The following is a 15,630-nucleotide window of genomic DNA, read 5'->3' as shown; positions in this document are numbered from 1 at the left end:
ACACTTTGGGTGAAAGAGCACTGCATGTCAGACAACTTCTAAATGGTCTAAAATGGTGAAATAAAAACTAGAGCCACAACCGAAACTCCTGCTTGTTTTTAGCTGGGTACTTGAAATGATTGGTCAGCCTATAAAAGCTGTATTTTAACTGTTCAAAGTGTGTGGCATTGGTGCATTTAGGGCGCGTTGGTGTCTCTTCTGCTGCTTTGATGGCACGAACACCACTCACTGCACCGGGCAAATGGTTCGAGAGGGTTGTGCCCCCCCCGCTGACTTCAGTCAGGTTCAGTTATTTAGTTATTTTTTCAGTCAATTTCCACTGATACTGTACCAACAATCCACCTGACCACACTTCATTTTAATACCGTGGGCACAAGGGTGAGCTTGTTTTGTGCTTCGCGCTGCTTTCTGCCAGTTGTACGATAGAATCCTGAATTCTGTTTACTTTTTAGCCGGATGGCTGTGAGAGAGAACATGACTCAAAGGGGGCTTTGAAAGATTAAGGCTGAAGATGATGAATCAAACGGCACAGTGGTGTTTAAAATCTGTGCCTGTAAATTAAAACACCATTATGGGAACAGGAGAGCTAAAAAGGAGAATAGCCACTATCCCGGTCCCACCGGGGACTGCGGAGACGGTGGTGAACTTAGATATATCCAAGCATAGTTAATTCCTTTAGCCGGCGACTGTTTAAGTAATGAGGCCTTGTAATTAATATACTGCAGCCGTACCTGAGGCATCTGTTTACTGAACTGTGCAGAATACAGGACATTTCTGCTCGGTTCAGTGCGTAGTGGATATACTCTTCCTGTGTACGCCTTTCTGAGTTTGTGTTACATTACAAAACCCGAGGGGCTCTCACTGACAATAATTTATTTCAATGGCTCACCATCAATACGTCTTTATTAAAAACATAACTAATTCAACCCTGTGCAACAGGAAGAGGAGATTAGTGAAGTGCAAAGATAAGCCTGTGTAGCCTCAACATCTGAAAACTTGACTTTGTGTATGGATTTAACATATGAGACACAACACATTATTTTATATGCTTAAGAGGGACTTTCAGGCAGAATCTTTTTTTTTTTTCCTTGGACATGGTCAGATTAGCTCCATTACCTGTTTCTAAGAAAGCCTAAACATTCTCCTTGCTATTTCTCTACATAATTGCTGGAAGACAGTTGGATGTAAAAAGGTGGGAAAAGTCTCTGAATGTCTGCTGACTCCCATTTTAAGTTATTTATTTATTTTACATTTCATTGCAATCTTATCTGAAACAAACACTGTACGTATCCAATATTCATCTGGAAAAGGTGCATATAGCTGTGCACTTCCTCTCAGATAAACATGGCAACGCTAGCTGCTTCTTTTTTTTTTTACCTCTTTCAACATCTTAACGCACAAGCTGTCAATTTTCCATTGTACAGTCAGCGTCAGCCCCATGACCTATCTACTCGTCTCACAAATGAGTCATGAATACAGCAGCCAGTGTACAAGTCAATTGATGCTATGGGACTGAGACCCTGAAATGAGCAAATGCAAAACACAACTGGTTGACAAAGTGCTTCACTGAAAAAATATACAGCAGCTGGCTCTGATACGCACTCATTGATGACAAGATCCGGGGCGAAGCATAGCATGCTACCGTTGCACTGCTCGTACGACCTCCAACCCAGACTGAAGGACATTAGAAAGAGCCAGGAGCACTGCAGCAATGTCATCTGGTCATCCAGGTGCAAGTTGCGGAAGCCTGGAAAGGTCAGAGAAGAGATTGAAAACAAGGCAGAAAAAGCCAGATGGAGAGAGAGAGAAAGGCACAAACACTTTACACCAACAATGCATGATTAGATTGGAGCACTTCGTAGTGATATTGTCCAAAATATCACTAATTATACCAAAATGTTGCTGCTTAGTGTGACATTATTTTATGCTATTTATACTTGTCTTTATAAAAATAAACATTAAATATTCTGTGCGGAATCAGCGAACAACAAATCTTCATATCTTCTTTCAGAGCGGCACAGAGCGAGAGAGAACTGACGATAACAAAAGGTAATTGCTGAATACATCATTAAAACACAATTATGAAGACGGCTTTCGCAAAAGACAATCTAGTTAGGTCGATGTTCAAAGTGGATTTAATTTGCAGCTCAGTTGTTTCCACACGGTCAAAACTACAAAAAAGTGGAGCTGCACATGAAAACGTCCTTTCACATTGCATTTGTTTTAAGCCATGGCTGTTATGTAAGACTCCCCCTCCCACCTCCCACTATACCCCCTCCACCATTTACAGCTTTCTCTCACTACCACGTTGGCCCGGTGCCAGTTGTGGGCAATGCACACACAACAAGACCAGAGCCAGATTTATGCACCGTCATACTGTCAAGTGTAGAAAAAACAACAGCAAAACTGTTTTGGTTTCGCTGAGATGTGTGATCTTAAACCTTTGATGTGACTGAAAATTCAGGAGAAAATCTCCAAGCAAATACTTGAAGTGATTATCAAGTCATGTGGCTCCCTTCTCATGATTAGAAAGTAGAATAAGATGTGGGGAAAAAAAATAATAAAAAATTTACCTCTTTTTCTATTTTTGATTTGGGGAATGCCAACTGAGTAGCTTTCAAAGCCATGAATTAACTTTTTATGTGATGTTTATAAAATACATTTATGTGACTTGTAACAACAGTAAAATTTAATTATATGTTTCCATAACCTGAATACCAAAGCTTATTTTGGAGTCATGACTTGTAGCTCATGTTTAGTCAAGTGATGATGTTGACTCTCTTCTCTCTCCAAAACTGAAATAATCACTTTCCGCTCCAGTGAGCCTATATGACAGTGATGGGAAAAAAAACTTCCACCTGCTGTAGGAACATTTGCTAAATGACTTGAAGGAGGCTGCAGGAACATCATTAGGATCGTCTTTATTTCGAAGAGACGTTAACCTTGTTCATGACCTGATCAAAGCACTGTGAAAAGGTTGGGGGCTTAAAGTGAATTGTTACTTTAAAAGTGACAATTACTCTACTCTTATGTCTTTAATTTTACATTTGGACATTACAGAGGTCAGAGCCTTTATTCTATTGTCTCTGAATGTATGTCACTCTTAGGCTCATTTGCCAACAGCGATTAAAAATGTATATTATATGACATTATATTGTGTCCTTTTTTTTCTCATTACATAACCATGTTACTTATCTGAAAACTCAGAGTTAATTCTTAACTCTTGAGCTAATAAGCAAAAGCAAAGATAATTTTGGGCAGCTTCACTTAACTTCACTGAATAATGATAACAACGCTGATAAGAAAAGCCTGTCTCAATTATTACGTAATCCTCTGATCATGATCTTTTGGGCAGAGTGCAATCATTTTTGCATAATTGTTGAAATGAGTTCCATTTGTTTGTATAGGAACAACTGGATGAAACTAACTGACATGTCTTATTTCCTTCATTATTTCCACATCATTTTCAATTGTTTGAGGTCTGAATGGTGCTCTTTAAAGACATCTTCTCGTTTCCACAAACTATTTATGCCAACCTTCATTTCTAATATTTGACGACTGCATTTTGATGTCCAAACTGTTCGTGACACTCTTTGCTTCAGCAATGTCTAGAAGAAACCAATGACATCACACAGGGAATAGTTTTTTGGTTTTTTTTTTACCTGGCAGTGACTTAGCCCACTTGACTGCAGAGATGACCTGCTGTCCCCCCAGCCTGTTGAGAGTGGTCATGAGCCGCGAGGAGGTGTCAGGCAGCGTGCCGTCGTAGCCCGAGTAGATGATCTCTGGCTCAATGGCTTTGAGCACTGACAGCATAGTGGGCACAAGCTGGGGCATGCACCGAGGGATGACTGGAACGGGCATGTTGCTGACGGGCTCTGATGATCCAGGGGACCGGGGCATTTTCATCTTGATCAGCTTCTTGTTTTTCCTCGCTGGGAGGAGTGGTGGAGACGGAGGAATAGACACAGAAAACAGAAGCAGCGAAGTGAGCAGAGATACTTTTTCAAGCTCCACGGCCATGACAGCCGGAGCTTGAGGGCATATTAGTATGAACAGGAACATAACTGAAATTGTTTCCTTTTCCTCAAATTTTATTTTCCAACCATCAGCAAAGGTGATCAGACTTTTAATAAGAAGTTAAATATCAAAGCAACCAACTGCTCTGAACAGAATGAACTGAATGAATTTGATGGATAATTGTGTTGTCCCCACAGTCCAAGGTGGCAAATGTTTTGTTTGGACTGATCAGGAAACACACTATGTGGTGCGATAGCCTCACCGCAGGAGATTAAACATTTTATTGTTTGGGTGAATGCACCCCTGTGTGGATTGTTGCGGCAGGGGAATTATGAGTTATTCATTGTATTACACCTCAACTTGGCACACTACGCATAAACTGTATGTAACGTTTAATCACATTAAATTAATTAATTAAATGCATTTCAATCCTGACAATGGATTCTTCATTCACATCACTCTATAACTGATTTGTTTATGTGTGGCACCAAAACTGTTCGCGGTTTCACGTCGCTATATAACCTGTCAAAATAATTTCATGTCTATTTTTCACAATGACTCAACCAGCTCATTTCTTAAAACTAACAGCAAACACAAAGGGCACGCACCTTAAAATATGTCAAGAAATAACTCACAAAATCAAGTGGACCAAAAACAAAAAAACCCATTACAATTCATGATATTCCCAGACCAGAATTCATTATTTAGACACAAGTTAATTAAGAAGTAGTGTGATAAATTAATTTAAAACAAACGGCAGCAACAATAACAGCTACAATATGAGGTGACTATTCTGAATTTCATCTGAATGTGAGTGTTGGCAAGCCCGGAAAAAGGTCTTAAGAATGCATCATGCTGGTCTTTGTGCAGGATCACAAAGTCCTCAAAACCCCACCACTTCACAGAGGATCATTTTGTCCACATTTGTTTGATTTCTTGCATCTTTTGTGCACTCTGGTTATGTTTTTGCTTGCTCCATGTAGATGACGTGGGCATCATTTTGACATTTTCTCCCACTAAACGTGCAAAATATGTCAGGAGTTGAGGTTACCATGAATGAGTGTATGTTTTTTCCTACTCTCTACCTTTCTTAATTTCCTCTGCTGGTGTTTCTATGGCAACTAAGAGCCTTTCTGGTGGGAGTTTGCCTGCTGATGCACTGACGTCCATCAAATCCCTCTCTGTCTTTCTGTCTCCCTTATGAAACCACCTTCACCTCTGTTTGACAAACAACGTTGTCTGAATTAAATGTCACTCAGCACCGATTTGTACAGGCCCTCTGAGAGCCTCGGATGAAATAATGCAACAACCAAGTTCCGGGCACTTAAGCAGTTGTTGAACTTCACCTGCCCATCTTTCTTAATTCTGACAAACTTTGAATGCTGCATTTTGTCTTTAACATTTTTGCTATGAATGAAAATCAGATGAAAGATTACAAAAACTGCGTACTTGCCAGTATTTTACTCCATTATTGTGTGAGAGGACATAGCACACCAGCACAGGTGTACAGACAATAATGCACCCGTACACATGCTGACATGACGAGCAGTTCAGCCACAGAACATCGGAGGATATTCACTGACGTTGCTGCTCTACTGTTGGAGGCTTATGTTCAGAAAGACAACTTTCCAAAGAGCTGTGACGTACTGCTGAGTCTTAACACTGCAGGCCATTTATTCACTTTCAGTACATTTCATTTTTCCCAAAGTACAGAACTCAAAATCATCAAACCCACAGATTCAAAGAGGATTTTTCTTTTCGATACGTGTTTTAGCTCCACCATGAAACATATTAGAGCAAGGTGCCTCAAACCTGATCTGATAACAAACGGAGAAAGGAAACATCGAATACATGCAGGGCAGACACAGGATAAGGACCCCTGTATGTAAGGGATACCACCCAGTCAATGTTCCTATGAGCTGCAATATCAGGTGTACAAGAGCTAAGAAAGACGAAAAGAATAGTGTGACTGTGATGCATTATGTTGGTACTGTTCATACGGCAAAAGAACATAGATAATCTGAGCTCTAATGTTCTCAGCCTTCTCAAAGTCCTCTAGTTCGCTCTGTATTTGCTATGCCAAGCCCAGCTCCTGAATGAGCCAATCAAATCAATCACGCCCCTGTCACGTCAGACACAGCCCCCCTTGCATATTTCTTCACCTGGAATTACTCTATGGCCAGGCTGCTTTAAACGCAGCCTGGCCTATTTTAATGATGGGCTAAGCATGTTTACCTTCCAAGTTCATTCCGGCTTGAAGACATTTCCTGAAGCGACAGGCTGGACAGTTCTTCCTGCGGATCTTATCTATGATGCAGTCATTCCTCCCTGCACAGAGGTAGTTGTGCTGGCCTGTGAAGAAAGGAGAGAGACGATGGACAAGAGACAGACATATTAGCTAGATAGGAAGGTTTGAGATGGAATAGTTTAGGTAGTACTATGACCACAATAACCACCTGTTGCTTCTACAGTAAGCCTGGGAAGCCTGCGGTCTATCAATGATTGTGAACAGAGGAAATCAGATGTGGTTCATGTGGCCCACATTCCTACTATTTGGAACATGAATCCTTTCCCTCATATTTAGCTCACTGAATATTAATAGATGATAACAGGGATGATTTAAAATGAACGCTACATTTGTTGGATTTGATTCATTTTGTTTGAAAACAGGAAGGAAACAGATAAAGCTGACTACAGGGAAGAAACTTCGCGTCAACGCCTTCAACAGTTTTTTTGTTTGTGATTTGCAAACAACATTTTACGCGGGAGCAAATTTAAAAACATATGATGCAAAGACCAAACCCAACAAATCCTCACTGTGTCTCTAGATACTTTTCTAACTCACTGCCCCTGTCTTTGGCTCTCTGCCCAAAGATCAGTACAGTATTTCCTATCACAGATAAACAGAGGATTATAGTTTTTAGCAAATCTTATTCAAGAAGTCAGGGACTCTCTCTCTCTCTCTCTTTTTTTTTTTGTAAACCACAGAAATGTTGTTCTGCTGAGTATTTTCAGCAGGGCATTGTACATGAGCTTGTCTAAAAATAACCTACAATGGCCTTCCTTCATAATACTCAAGGAACATGTTAGTCAGTGCAACAAAGAGGTTCATTTTTGTGTTCTTCAATAGCCAACAATTGAGGTCTATGACACAGAAGGATAATCTCTATCAGGCTTTGGCTAGACGAGCAATACTTGCAAGCGAGATCAATATTTTGTTGGCTTTGCCGTTTCCATGGGGTTTGTTTACAGTAATAAGAAAATGCAGAAAATCATCAGACTTTCACTTTAAGATCAGGCCTGGGTGCATCACAAAACTACAACTTCAGCACAACAGGACAATTGTGTGGTCAAATTTCAGAGCTAATTATGATTTTCTATGGACAATCATTAATTTAAAGGTCTAGTTAACAGCCCTTGTGTTTGCTGAACCTTACTGCACTCACCACACCCTTGTGCATATTTGAAACATAAAATGGATGCACCTTTTCTCCCATGTATGCATTCCCCATCCAGATGTTCAGGTTATTGTGACCTTATCCTACCGATAAGATGATCACAGGCGACAGTCAACCCAAAGCCCCATCCATCTGAAATAATTTGCAGCTCTCATAAACGTTTCAGTAGGTTGGCGTCTCTACATCCCTCCTGCTCTCCCGTACAGCTCAGATGGATCACTTATTATATTCTGTGGTGCAAACCCGGATGAGATGTGATCTTTGCGGCAGACAGAATTTGCTGTTCTGTTCCACTGCTGTTATTTTAAGAAGGGAGAGCAAAGTCTGCTGTTATATGTTTATTGTGCCTTGTGCTTTGCGCCGATCTGTGCCATCTCTTTACTAAGATTAGGCCGAGGTGCTGTCATCATCTTTGACAGATTTAAATTTGCCTCTCCATGAGTCAACTTTACCAGAATGCATGCATAGTATTTGTTATAATGGGGAGCATGAAAACGGATTTAACTCTCATTCCAATCAATCTCTTCTCATGATTACACACCTTGATTTCTCGGCACAAACATTATGAGTACTACCGCTGACATTTATTAATATTCACAATTTGACGTAACAGCAGCACCTTGTGCTTTCTACACTGCGTAGAGCAGACTGGAACCCAGAAACAAACACCCACACACAGAGTGATGTCACCATTTAGCAATACACCATAGACTCTTCACTCGTGTGTGTGCAGCAGCTGTGGAAAACAGACCGAGGGGAGTTATTTAGGAAGGCGGGCCGCTGTTGAAAAGTGCTGCTGTCATGGCCTGTCTTTACAGAGCCATTTCAGAGATTGGATTCAGGTCAAACTGAATCCAAATGTTATAAATGTTGAGAAAAATAGATGTGAGGAAGAAAAAAAAAGAAAGAAAAGAAAGCACTGGCAAGTTTTTTTTCCAGTCTTGTAGTCATTCACTGGTTAGCCGACTGATAGATGATCTGTGTTGGATTTCACTTCAGGCTATAAACTATTTTCAACTTTCCCAGCTCAAGTTCTGTACATAAAGGCACAACAACAGTATCACAACACCACACTGAGAGCTGCATTCCTCCACTGAAAAATGTGACATTCACAAACACATTTTATTAAAAAGAACATGCCTTTTCCTAATGGATAAACTATGACATGCTCCCCCATCAGCAATTACTATACAGTACATATGGAAAAGTAAGGTGGATGGCATGCTCATTAGTCTCTCCCAGTATAATAATGTTAGTCATTATGGAACAGATCTGCCTGTCTATTGCTCTGCCAGGAGGGGCAGAAGCAGATGATTCAATAAATGGCAGCATGGAAACCCTATAATATGAAGTCTTTTCATGTTCTTGGGACTTGGCACTGTCTATATTACGAATAAAGAATTCACGTCCAACAACCTTTAATTTACTGTAGAGATACACTGAGTGTGAGTTTCTGCGTGACTCCAGAGAAACAGATACAATAAGACCGAAAACAAAGTCCACATTGCCTTGACAAAATGCCCTTTGGGATCATAAACTTTCACTGATCAAGACCCTTGCCCTTGTTGTTGGTGGGGATGAGTGGAGATTAATGTCAGCTGTTAACTATTTAAATGTTAATCTAAAGCTGCAATACTGTATACATTATACGAGTGCTAAATGCAATGCTTCCCTGGACAAAAGCTGAACTCCTCACCTTTGAACCCTAAGAAAAAAAAAAAAATCACATTCCGCATCATCAGGAGATAACTGCAGGGTTTGAGGTGTGACAACAAGGTAGCAGCCACCACTGATATCGCAGGAAGTCACTGCAAACAACAGCGTAAACTGCCATCTGGGGTGCCGAAAGTGCCAGATGATCCCTCCCCCCCTCCACCATATCTGGTCTAATCTGTTAGCAGATCTGTTAGCTGGCGGCAACCGCCAGCAATGGTTGATAGATCTTCTGGCTGAGTTTAAAGTTAATACTAAAATGTTGGGTTGGAACAGTCCAGTGATTAGCATGATCAACTCACAGAGAGAAGAGGTCCACAGTTTGAATCTGGCCTGGGTCTTTAAATTCAGCTGTAGACATAAATAATTTAATTTGGCTGGTTGACAGTAAAAAAATCTAAGCAGATTTCTCTGGCTCAATTTTTTCCTGATATAAGGTGATTATAAAAAAAAAAAAGAAAAAAGAAAAAACTTGTGAAATATGTTTTGGTCCAAAAGGTATCACTAAAGCATCGTTTCAACACCTCACTGAGGTATAAACTCCAGGAGAAACTGTGCCACTGTGTGATTGGGGACTGCTGCAAATACAGCTGTGGAAACCAATCTGAAAAGGTAATTCTGTCAAAATAGTTCATTTGCACAAACATTCAGATCCACAGATGATGTGAAGGTAACAAATACATTTTTCTATTTATTTCAGATAGCTCTTTGTTAGAAACAAAATAAAAGGTCCTGCTTAGAATTACATAAATGAAGAGTTGATTTTACAGAAACCCAGAAAGGGATTATACTGATGTTATAATAATTACTTACCAGAAAAACCTCCTATTGGTGAGTTAATCCTGAACACCATCACTGTCCAGTAAAACTAGTACTGTACCAATGTTTTGTGATTTTGAGTTTTCTGATAAAATGAAGGATGCAAGTTGATTGGCATCAATCTAACACAAGCATAGGACTTGAAAGTAAACCTGTCGACCGTCCCCTCTCTGTGCTACAGTATGATCAGCCCAGTGCTTCACTGCACTCTCAGCTAATACTGAAATCTGCAGCTGGCTTGTCTAGATCACAGAAACCCTTTCAGAGCATTTTAACAGTTTATCTATTTCCAATTGGCATTGAGAACTAAGCAAGCCAATCATTAACATCACTGGATAACCTGAAAAACTGCATTGTCACAAAGCTAAAAACAGTACTGCTGTAATACATTTATAGGGAGCTAATATCCATATTTTTTGTAGGATTAGTTTACAATACAATTATTATTGAGGTGAAAATAAATTGACACTGTATGTCGTGCAGCAAGATGATTCCAAAATGTATTATTAAATAATAACATATCTAAAACATGGTGCCTTTAGCATGTCTGTCAATGCTCAAACAGAAAGATGGTCGAAATGAGACCAACTGACAGCACAAGAGGAAAGGAGGAAGAAAACTGATGGTGTGAGTTGTGACATCAGGTCTCAGGGGTTTGATGTGAGTCAAGTGCAAAAGAAGACACCTAATTAGTGACTTGGCGTGATTGCAATTATTGGCTCTGGCACCTGCTGACGATGATGAGGCTGAAAGTTCCAAGCAGAAATTGAAGAGCAAATTTAAAAAAAAGAAAAAAAAAAAAAGTAAAAAATTAAAAATCACTCCGATAATTTGTGCTGATTTAAATCACCAAATGAGAGCATTTGCATGCATTAACAGATAGTTGGCAGAAGATTCCACACATGTGTCGAGACAAATTGGTCATATTTCAGCGCTGAAGGAATACAGGGACATGAGCAAATCAGAGTTGATAGTTTTGCCAAAATCATGATCACCATCACCATCATCATCATCATCATCATAACAATTATCATCATCATCATCATTATTAAAAGTGCATTTATTTACCATCTGTGTTTTGTCGTGCTCTCCATCCTTCACCATAGAGACAACGACCGGAGATGGAGAGGGGGGAGAAAAACAAGAATGACAGATCTCAGTGCTACTGTAGGCAGGTCTTTTCAAAATAAAATGCACACTTCCCGTTTGGGTGCTTGGGAGTTACAACAGCACTTCAGAATAAAAAACGGATTGTGGTAATCATACATGTCCATTGATTTACTAGTAGCTTATGTCATGTGTTTATATCAGTACATTTGCATTGTCTATCATTGCTTTTCCATTTTTTTCTGAAGGAATAGTAGCCTCAAATACATTTTTTTAAATGTATGCAGGAAATCTTCAAAACTTTACAATCAGCCATATTTTAGTCCTGAACTGTTGCAGAAGTCAACCAATCCAAAGTCACGCCATCACCTGGCATTCAGAGTAATGACTTCCCAACAGTATGCGTGGTCATTCATTGTATTATTTCACAGACAACGTTGGTTACAAATGTAAAGGAATCAGAGAGAGATTGTGAATGTGGGAGCTGCATAAAGAAAAACTTCTAACTGATAGATGGAAAGGAAAGACAAAAGGTGAGAGTGGATCATTTCTATGCATTTGTTACCAGTGCTGGGGGAGTGGTGAATGGATTTTAGTCAGCATCCACCCAGGTATTATCTTTGCATTGTGGATGGTGTGTATTCACAACACAGAGGGCCGTGAATGCACGGAGGAAAGCTTTTAACACAAACTACTTTCTGTTTTTCAGATGCATTCCTGTCCCTCCCATCATGAGATTTTGTCAAGTTTAGTTTCAAGATAAACATCTTGATACAAACTTTTTGCCCAATACAACGATTGAATAATGCATAACTGGTCGTCTAATGTTTGTGAAAGAAAGCAGAACAATGGCTGGGTTACAAGCAGAAAATAAAAGTCTACAAGGCCGTACTATGTTAGATGAAAGAACGCCATGGTAGAATTAATCAAATTTACAAGTAATTCATCTCTGTTTTGGCAGAGGACAAATAGAAAAGACAAGAGAAGGGCTTGGTGGTGACATCGAATGTCCAGGGCTGAGATTCAAACCCACAAAAAAATAAACTATATGTTGCATGTTCACTTAAACTCAGCAAACACCCGATTGTTCCACTCTGACCTTGAAATAGGTTACGTGATTTGCTTTTCTTTGCTGCCAAAGAAAAGAAGAAAAAGGCAGAGATGTTTCACTCCTGTGCAGCAGCTTAGAGGGTTTACTTTACGTAATTCAAATGAATGAGAATCTTTCAGAGGAAATTTAACGAACGTAACCAATGCTGAGAGGTGCACATGTTGTGGTTCGCATGGAATAATGAACTTAAATATGAAAATCTGATTGTAAATTGGTGTAAATGTGGCCACGTTTTATAAACTTTAAGAACAGGTTGACATATTAAAACCTTTCGTGTTTACTTCTGAAGCTCTTCACAAGGATTTGTCTCGAATGACGTCATAACTGAGTGGCTGACTGGGGATATAGATGCAGATAAGTCTGACCAACCTTCTACAGCCCTCTTGAAGAACACCTTGCAGCTGCCGCAGGTTACGACCCCGTAGTGACATCCTGAGGCTTCGTCCGAACACACCAAACAGATCTTGTGTGTCTGCCCACTGGGCTTGGACTGGCTCAGGCCTGTGGAGCTGCTGTTCTCTCCTGTTATGGGAGATGAGCTAAAATAGAGACAGACAGAGAGAAAGAGAATAGATGAAAATGGAGGATCAAAGATCAGATGCAGATGTTGTATTTTGTAATAATGTTAGGAGGCAATGAAGCTATTAGGACACATGGAAAACCAAACTTGAACCTGTGGAACAACGGTGGGATCATTTACAAAATTAAACCCCATGACTACATTATGCTGTGCAATATCTTCGCACAAGAAAAAGTTCCCTGGCTCTAAAAATCTGAAACTGAAACGCAAACTGGGAAATTTCTGGATATTGCGTTTGTTAATACAAAGTTCCAAACCAAACAGTTTGAAGATGACTCATTTCAGTATGCCGGCCCAGGAGATTGTTCTCAATCAATGCTCTCTGACTTAAGTGGTTCAAAATTCATTTGAGCTCATGTGTGATGTACAAGCAAACCGAGCTGAAGTGAAACCCAAATTTCCAGGTGTTGTTACAAACGTGAGAAAAAAAAAAAAAAAAAAAATCAATACTGACATTTCATGAATTCACAATTGAAATCGAACGTTAGAATCGAGCCTTTCTCAACACTTTGTGTGTGTGTGTGTGTCTCGTCTGCTGTATATGTTTAGCAAACACCATTTCTCCTCTCAGAAGTGCCAGATGTGATGGCAGGTGTGAGTTTCATCTGCAGATAAACCAAGTTACGATGACACATGCTTGTTTGCCCGTTTTTTCCATCAACAGATATAAAAAGTAATGAACCATTTTGCATTGAACTTGGTGTAAAGATGAATTTGTAATTTCACCTCTGAAGTTTGTTTAATGTTGTGTGCCAGTGGTAATTAAAAAGTGATTGCTGAAATGATGCAAGTTTCAGTTTTCTTTGGCAACTTATAGAGTGGATGCCAAAAAAACTAGGAAAAGCAACCTCCCAAGAACGGGCTTTATTTTTCACATCTGTGAAAGAAATGCTGACTGTGAGATTGTATTGAGATACTGAAGCTAATGGAAAAGGGACTAACCCAGATGTGATACCCTGACTTCGGCTCTATCTGCTAGGCCAGTGAATCACTGTCACCGGTGGCAGCTTCTCTGCGCAGTAAATAATCTCTAAATCTCACCCCAAGCCTCCAATTATGTTACAATGCAAATTAAAGCCTTGTTTAAATCTCTTGAGAAACTTGCGAACTCACACGCAGAACTGTCATTATCTCCAACTGTCTATAATTAGACTTAAAGTAACTGAGACACCTGAACTGCAGTGTGAAGCTTAACTAGGCAGCAACACCAATTTGTCAGATGTATTGCGGTCAAAGAGCCAACATGTTGACAGAGGGTTTGTTAGGTTACGGGGGCGTGTTATGGCCAAATAGACTCCAGACTGATGCTCCTTTGTAATCCATGACAGCATTAGAAGGGCTTACATTTTTTTTACTCCCTGGTTTGTTTTAGCAGCACACTAGTTGGAATGTATACTGGTATTATACAACAGAGTTGGCTTTCTAAGCTTGATAATGACTTTGTATTATAATCATATTCCATAGGGTATTTTAACCCATTTCCTCTCTATAGCTTCAAAGATTCAGGGTCACGTTTTCAAGATAGGCGTAGACTCAAACAAGCACGGCCTCACTTCACAGTGGCTGGTGGCTCATGGTCATTGGAAAGACAACACTTGCTTATGTAAACTGGACTGCAACCAAGTGGAGAAGAGGTGGTGAATCTTGGAAGACGTCCATATACGAAGTTTAGCCATAGCTTAATCGTGCACCAGCCAAGATCATTGCTAACACACGCAGACAGGTTTGGCACTTGCCAGGAAACAAATATCAATCACACTGTTTTGCAGATGGTGGAGACACAGCAGGAAGGAAGCCTTCCTTAAGTCTGGAGGGGCGAGCGTGGTGCTCATAGTTACAACATTATCTGCAGCAAAAGGAGAACTCTTACATAAGGAACTATCTTCACTTTCGCAAAAATCAAAAGCCAAAATTAAGTAATGTTTTATCAACTACTGTTAGTTCATAATTTTTTAGGAAAAACAGTGCAACTACAAGAGGATTAGGTTTGCATAACTGTGGTTATTGAGGTTAGATACTTGCATCAGGTCAAAAGGTCTCCTCAAACACAAGCGATGGAGGACCGCTCAACCTCAGACCTACAAAATAATAAGACCAGCACCTAAATGACTATCTATGGCTCATTGTGAAAATCATCCAACCCACAGCCTGTAACTGTGGCTCAGGAGAAAGAGCCGGTCGTCCATTAATCATAACAACAATCAGGTGGTACGATCCCTGGCTCCTCCTCTGCAATGCGAGCTGATCCTGGAGGCCCTGACGGCAGTTGCATCAGTATATGGGTGAACGTGGCATCTGTTGTGAGTGGTTGATGGGTGCACTCCTCTAACCAGTAAACTCTTTATTACCACCTTTAAGAACTGTCAAGGAAAATATCTGCTAGATTTGACACCAACTCCGAGATGCAAACAAAAAAGTCCACCCATTTTCACTCCATTTTGCAACAAATACGTTCTGTCAGGTTAATTATATTGTGTATCACTGCAGGATCTCACACACCAGACACATTGCATCACAATAGCATTAACTTATCCAGCCCGACCTTATCATGACCTGCCCGCAGTATGGCAACACTGGCCCTCTGCAGGTTTTGGCACATGCTTTCTGATATGTACTGGTCTTCATTTTGGATCATAGTAGTAGTGTATTTATAGAGACTGTCCTCCTCTAACCTTGGTTATGACGATGTTAAAAATGGTTCAGTGTTATGTCCTCATCTTTTTGGCTCTCTTATTGCTCGTCAACTTGAAGCAGCTACAATTGGACTTGAGTGAAGATGCTGTGAACACAAATTATTGGGTGATGCTTTCTTAGGTTTCCTC

At 40.1% G+C, this 15,630-nt stretch overlaps 1 protein-coding gene across 2 annotated transcripts in view; it reads right to left on the bottom strand.

Moving 5' to 3' along the window:
- The window catches only part of LOC115053884 (glucocorticoid receptor), a 61,357-nt gene that overhangs the window by 7,957 nt on the left and 37,770 nt on the right, over positions 1 to 15,630 (bottom strand). The window contains exons 3-7 of one of the 2 annotated variants that reach the window (XM_029518747.1): positions 12,598 to 12,767; positions 11,079 to 11,105; positions 6,256 to 6,372; positions 3,663 to 3,935; positions 1,603 to 1,747 (exon numbers count right to left, since the gene is read on the bottom strand). In XM_029518747.1, coding sequence (XP_029374607.1) covers positions 1,603 to 1,747; positions 3,663 to 3,935; positions 6,256 to 6,372; positions 11,079 to 11,105; positions 12,598 to 12,767 — 732 coding nt within the window. The remainder of the gene's footprint in view (positions 1 to 1,602; positions 1,748 to 3,662; positions 3,936 to 6,255; positions 6,373 to 11,078; positions 11,106 to 12,597; positions 12,768 to 15,630) is intronic. The other variant, XM_029518748.1, reaches the window with a different exon arrangement.

This window comes from Echeneis naucrates, chromosome 14 (assembly GCF_900963305.1).
Source record: "Echeneis naucrates chromosome 14, fEcheNa1.1, whole genome shotgun sequence".
NCBI classification, from domain to species: domain Eukaryota; kingdom Metazoa; phylum Chordata; class Actinopteri; order Carangiformes; family Echeneidae; genus Echeneis; species Echeneis naucrates.
Note: the sequence above shows the minus strand (reverse complement) of the source record. Positions and strands in the feature narration are given on the sequence as shown.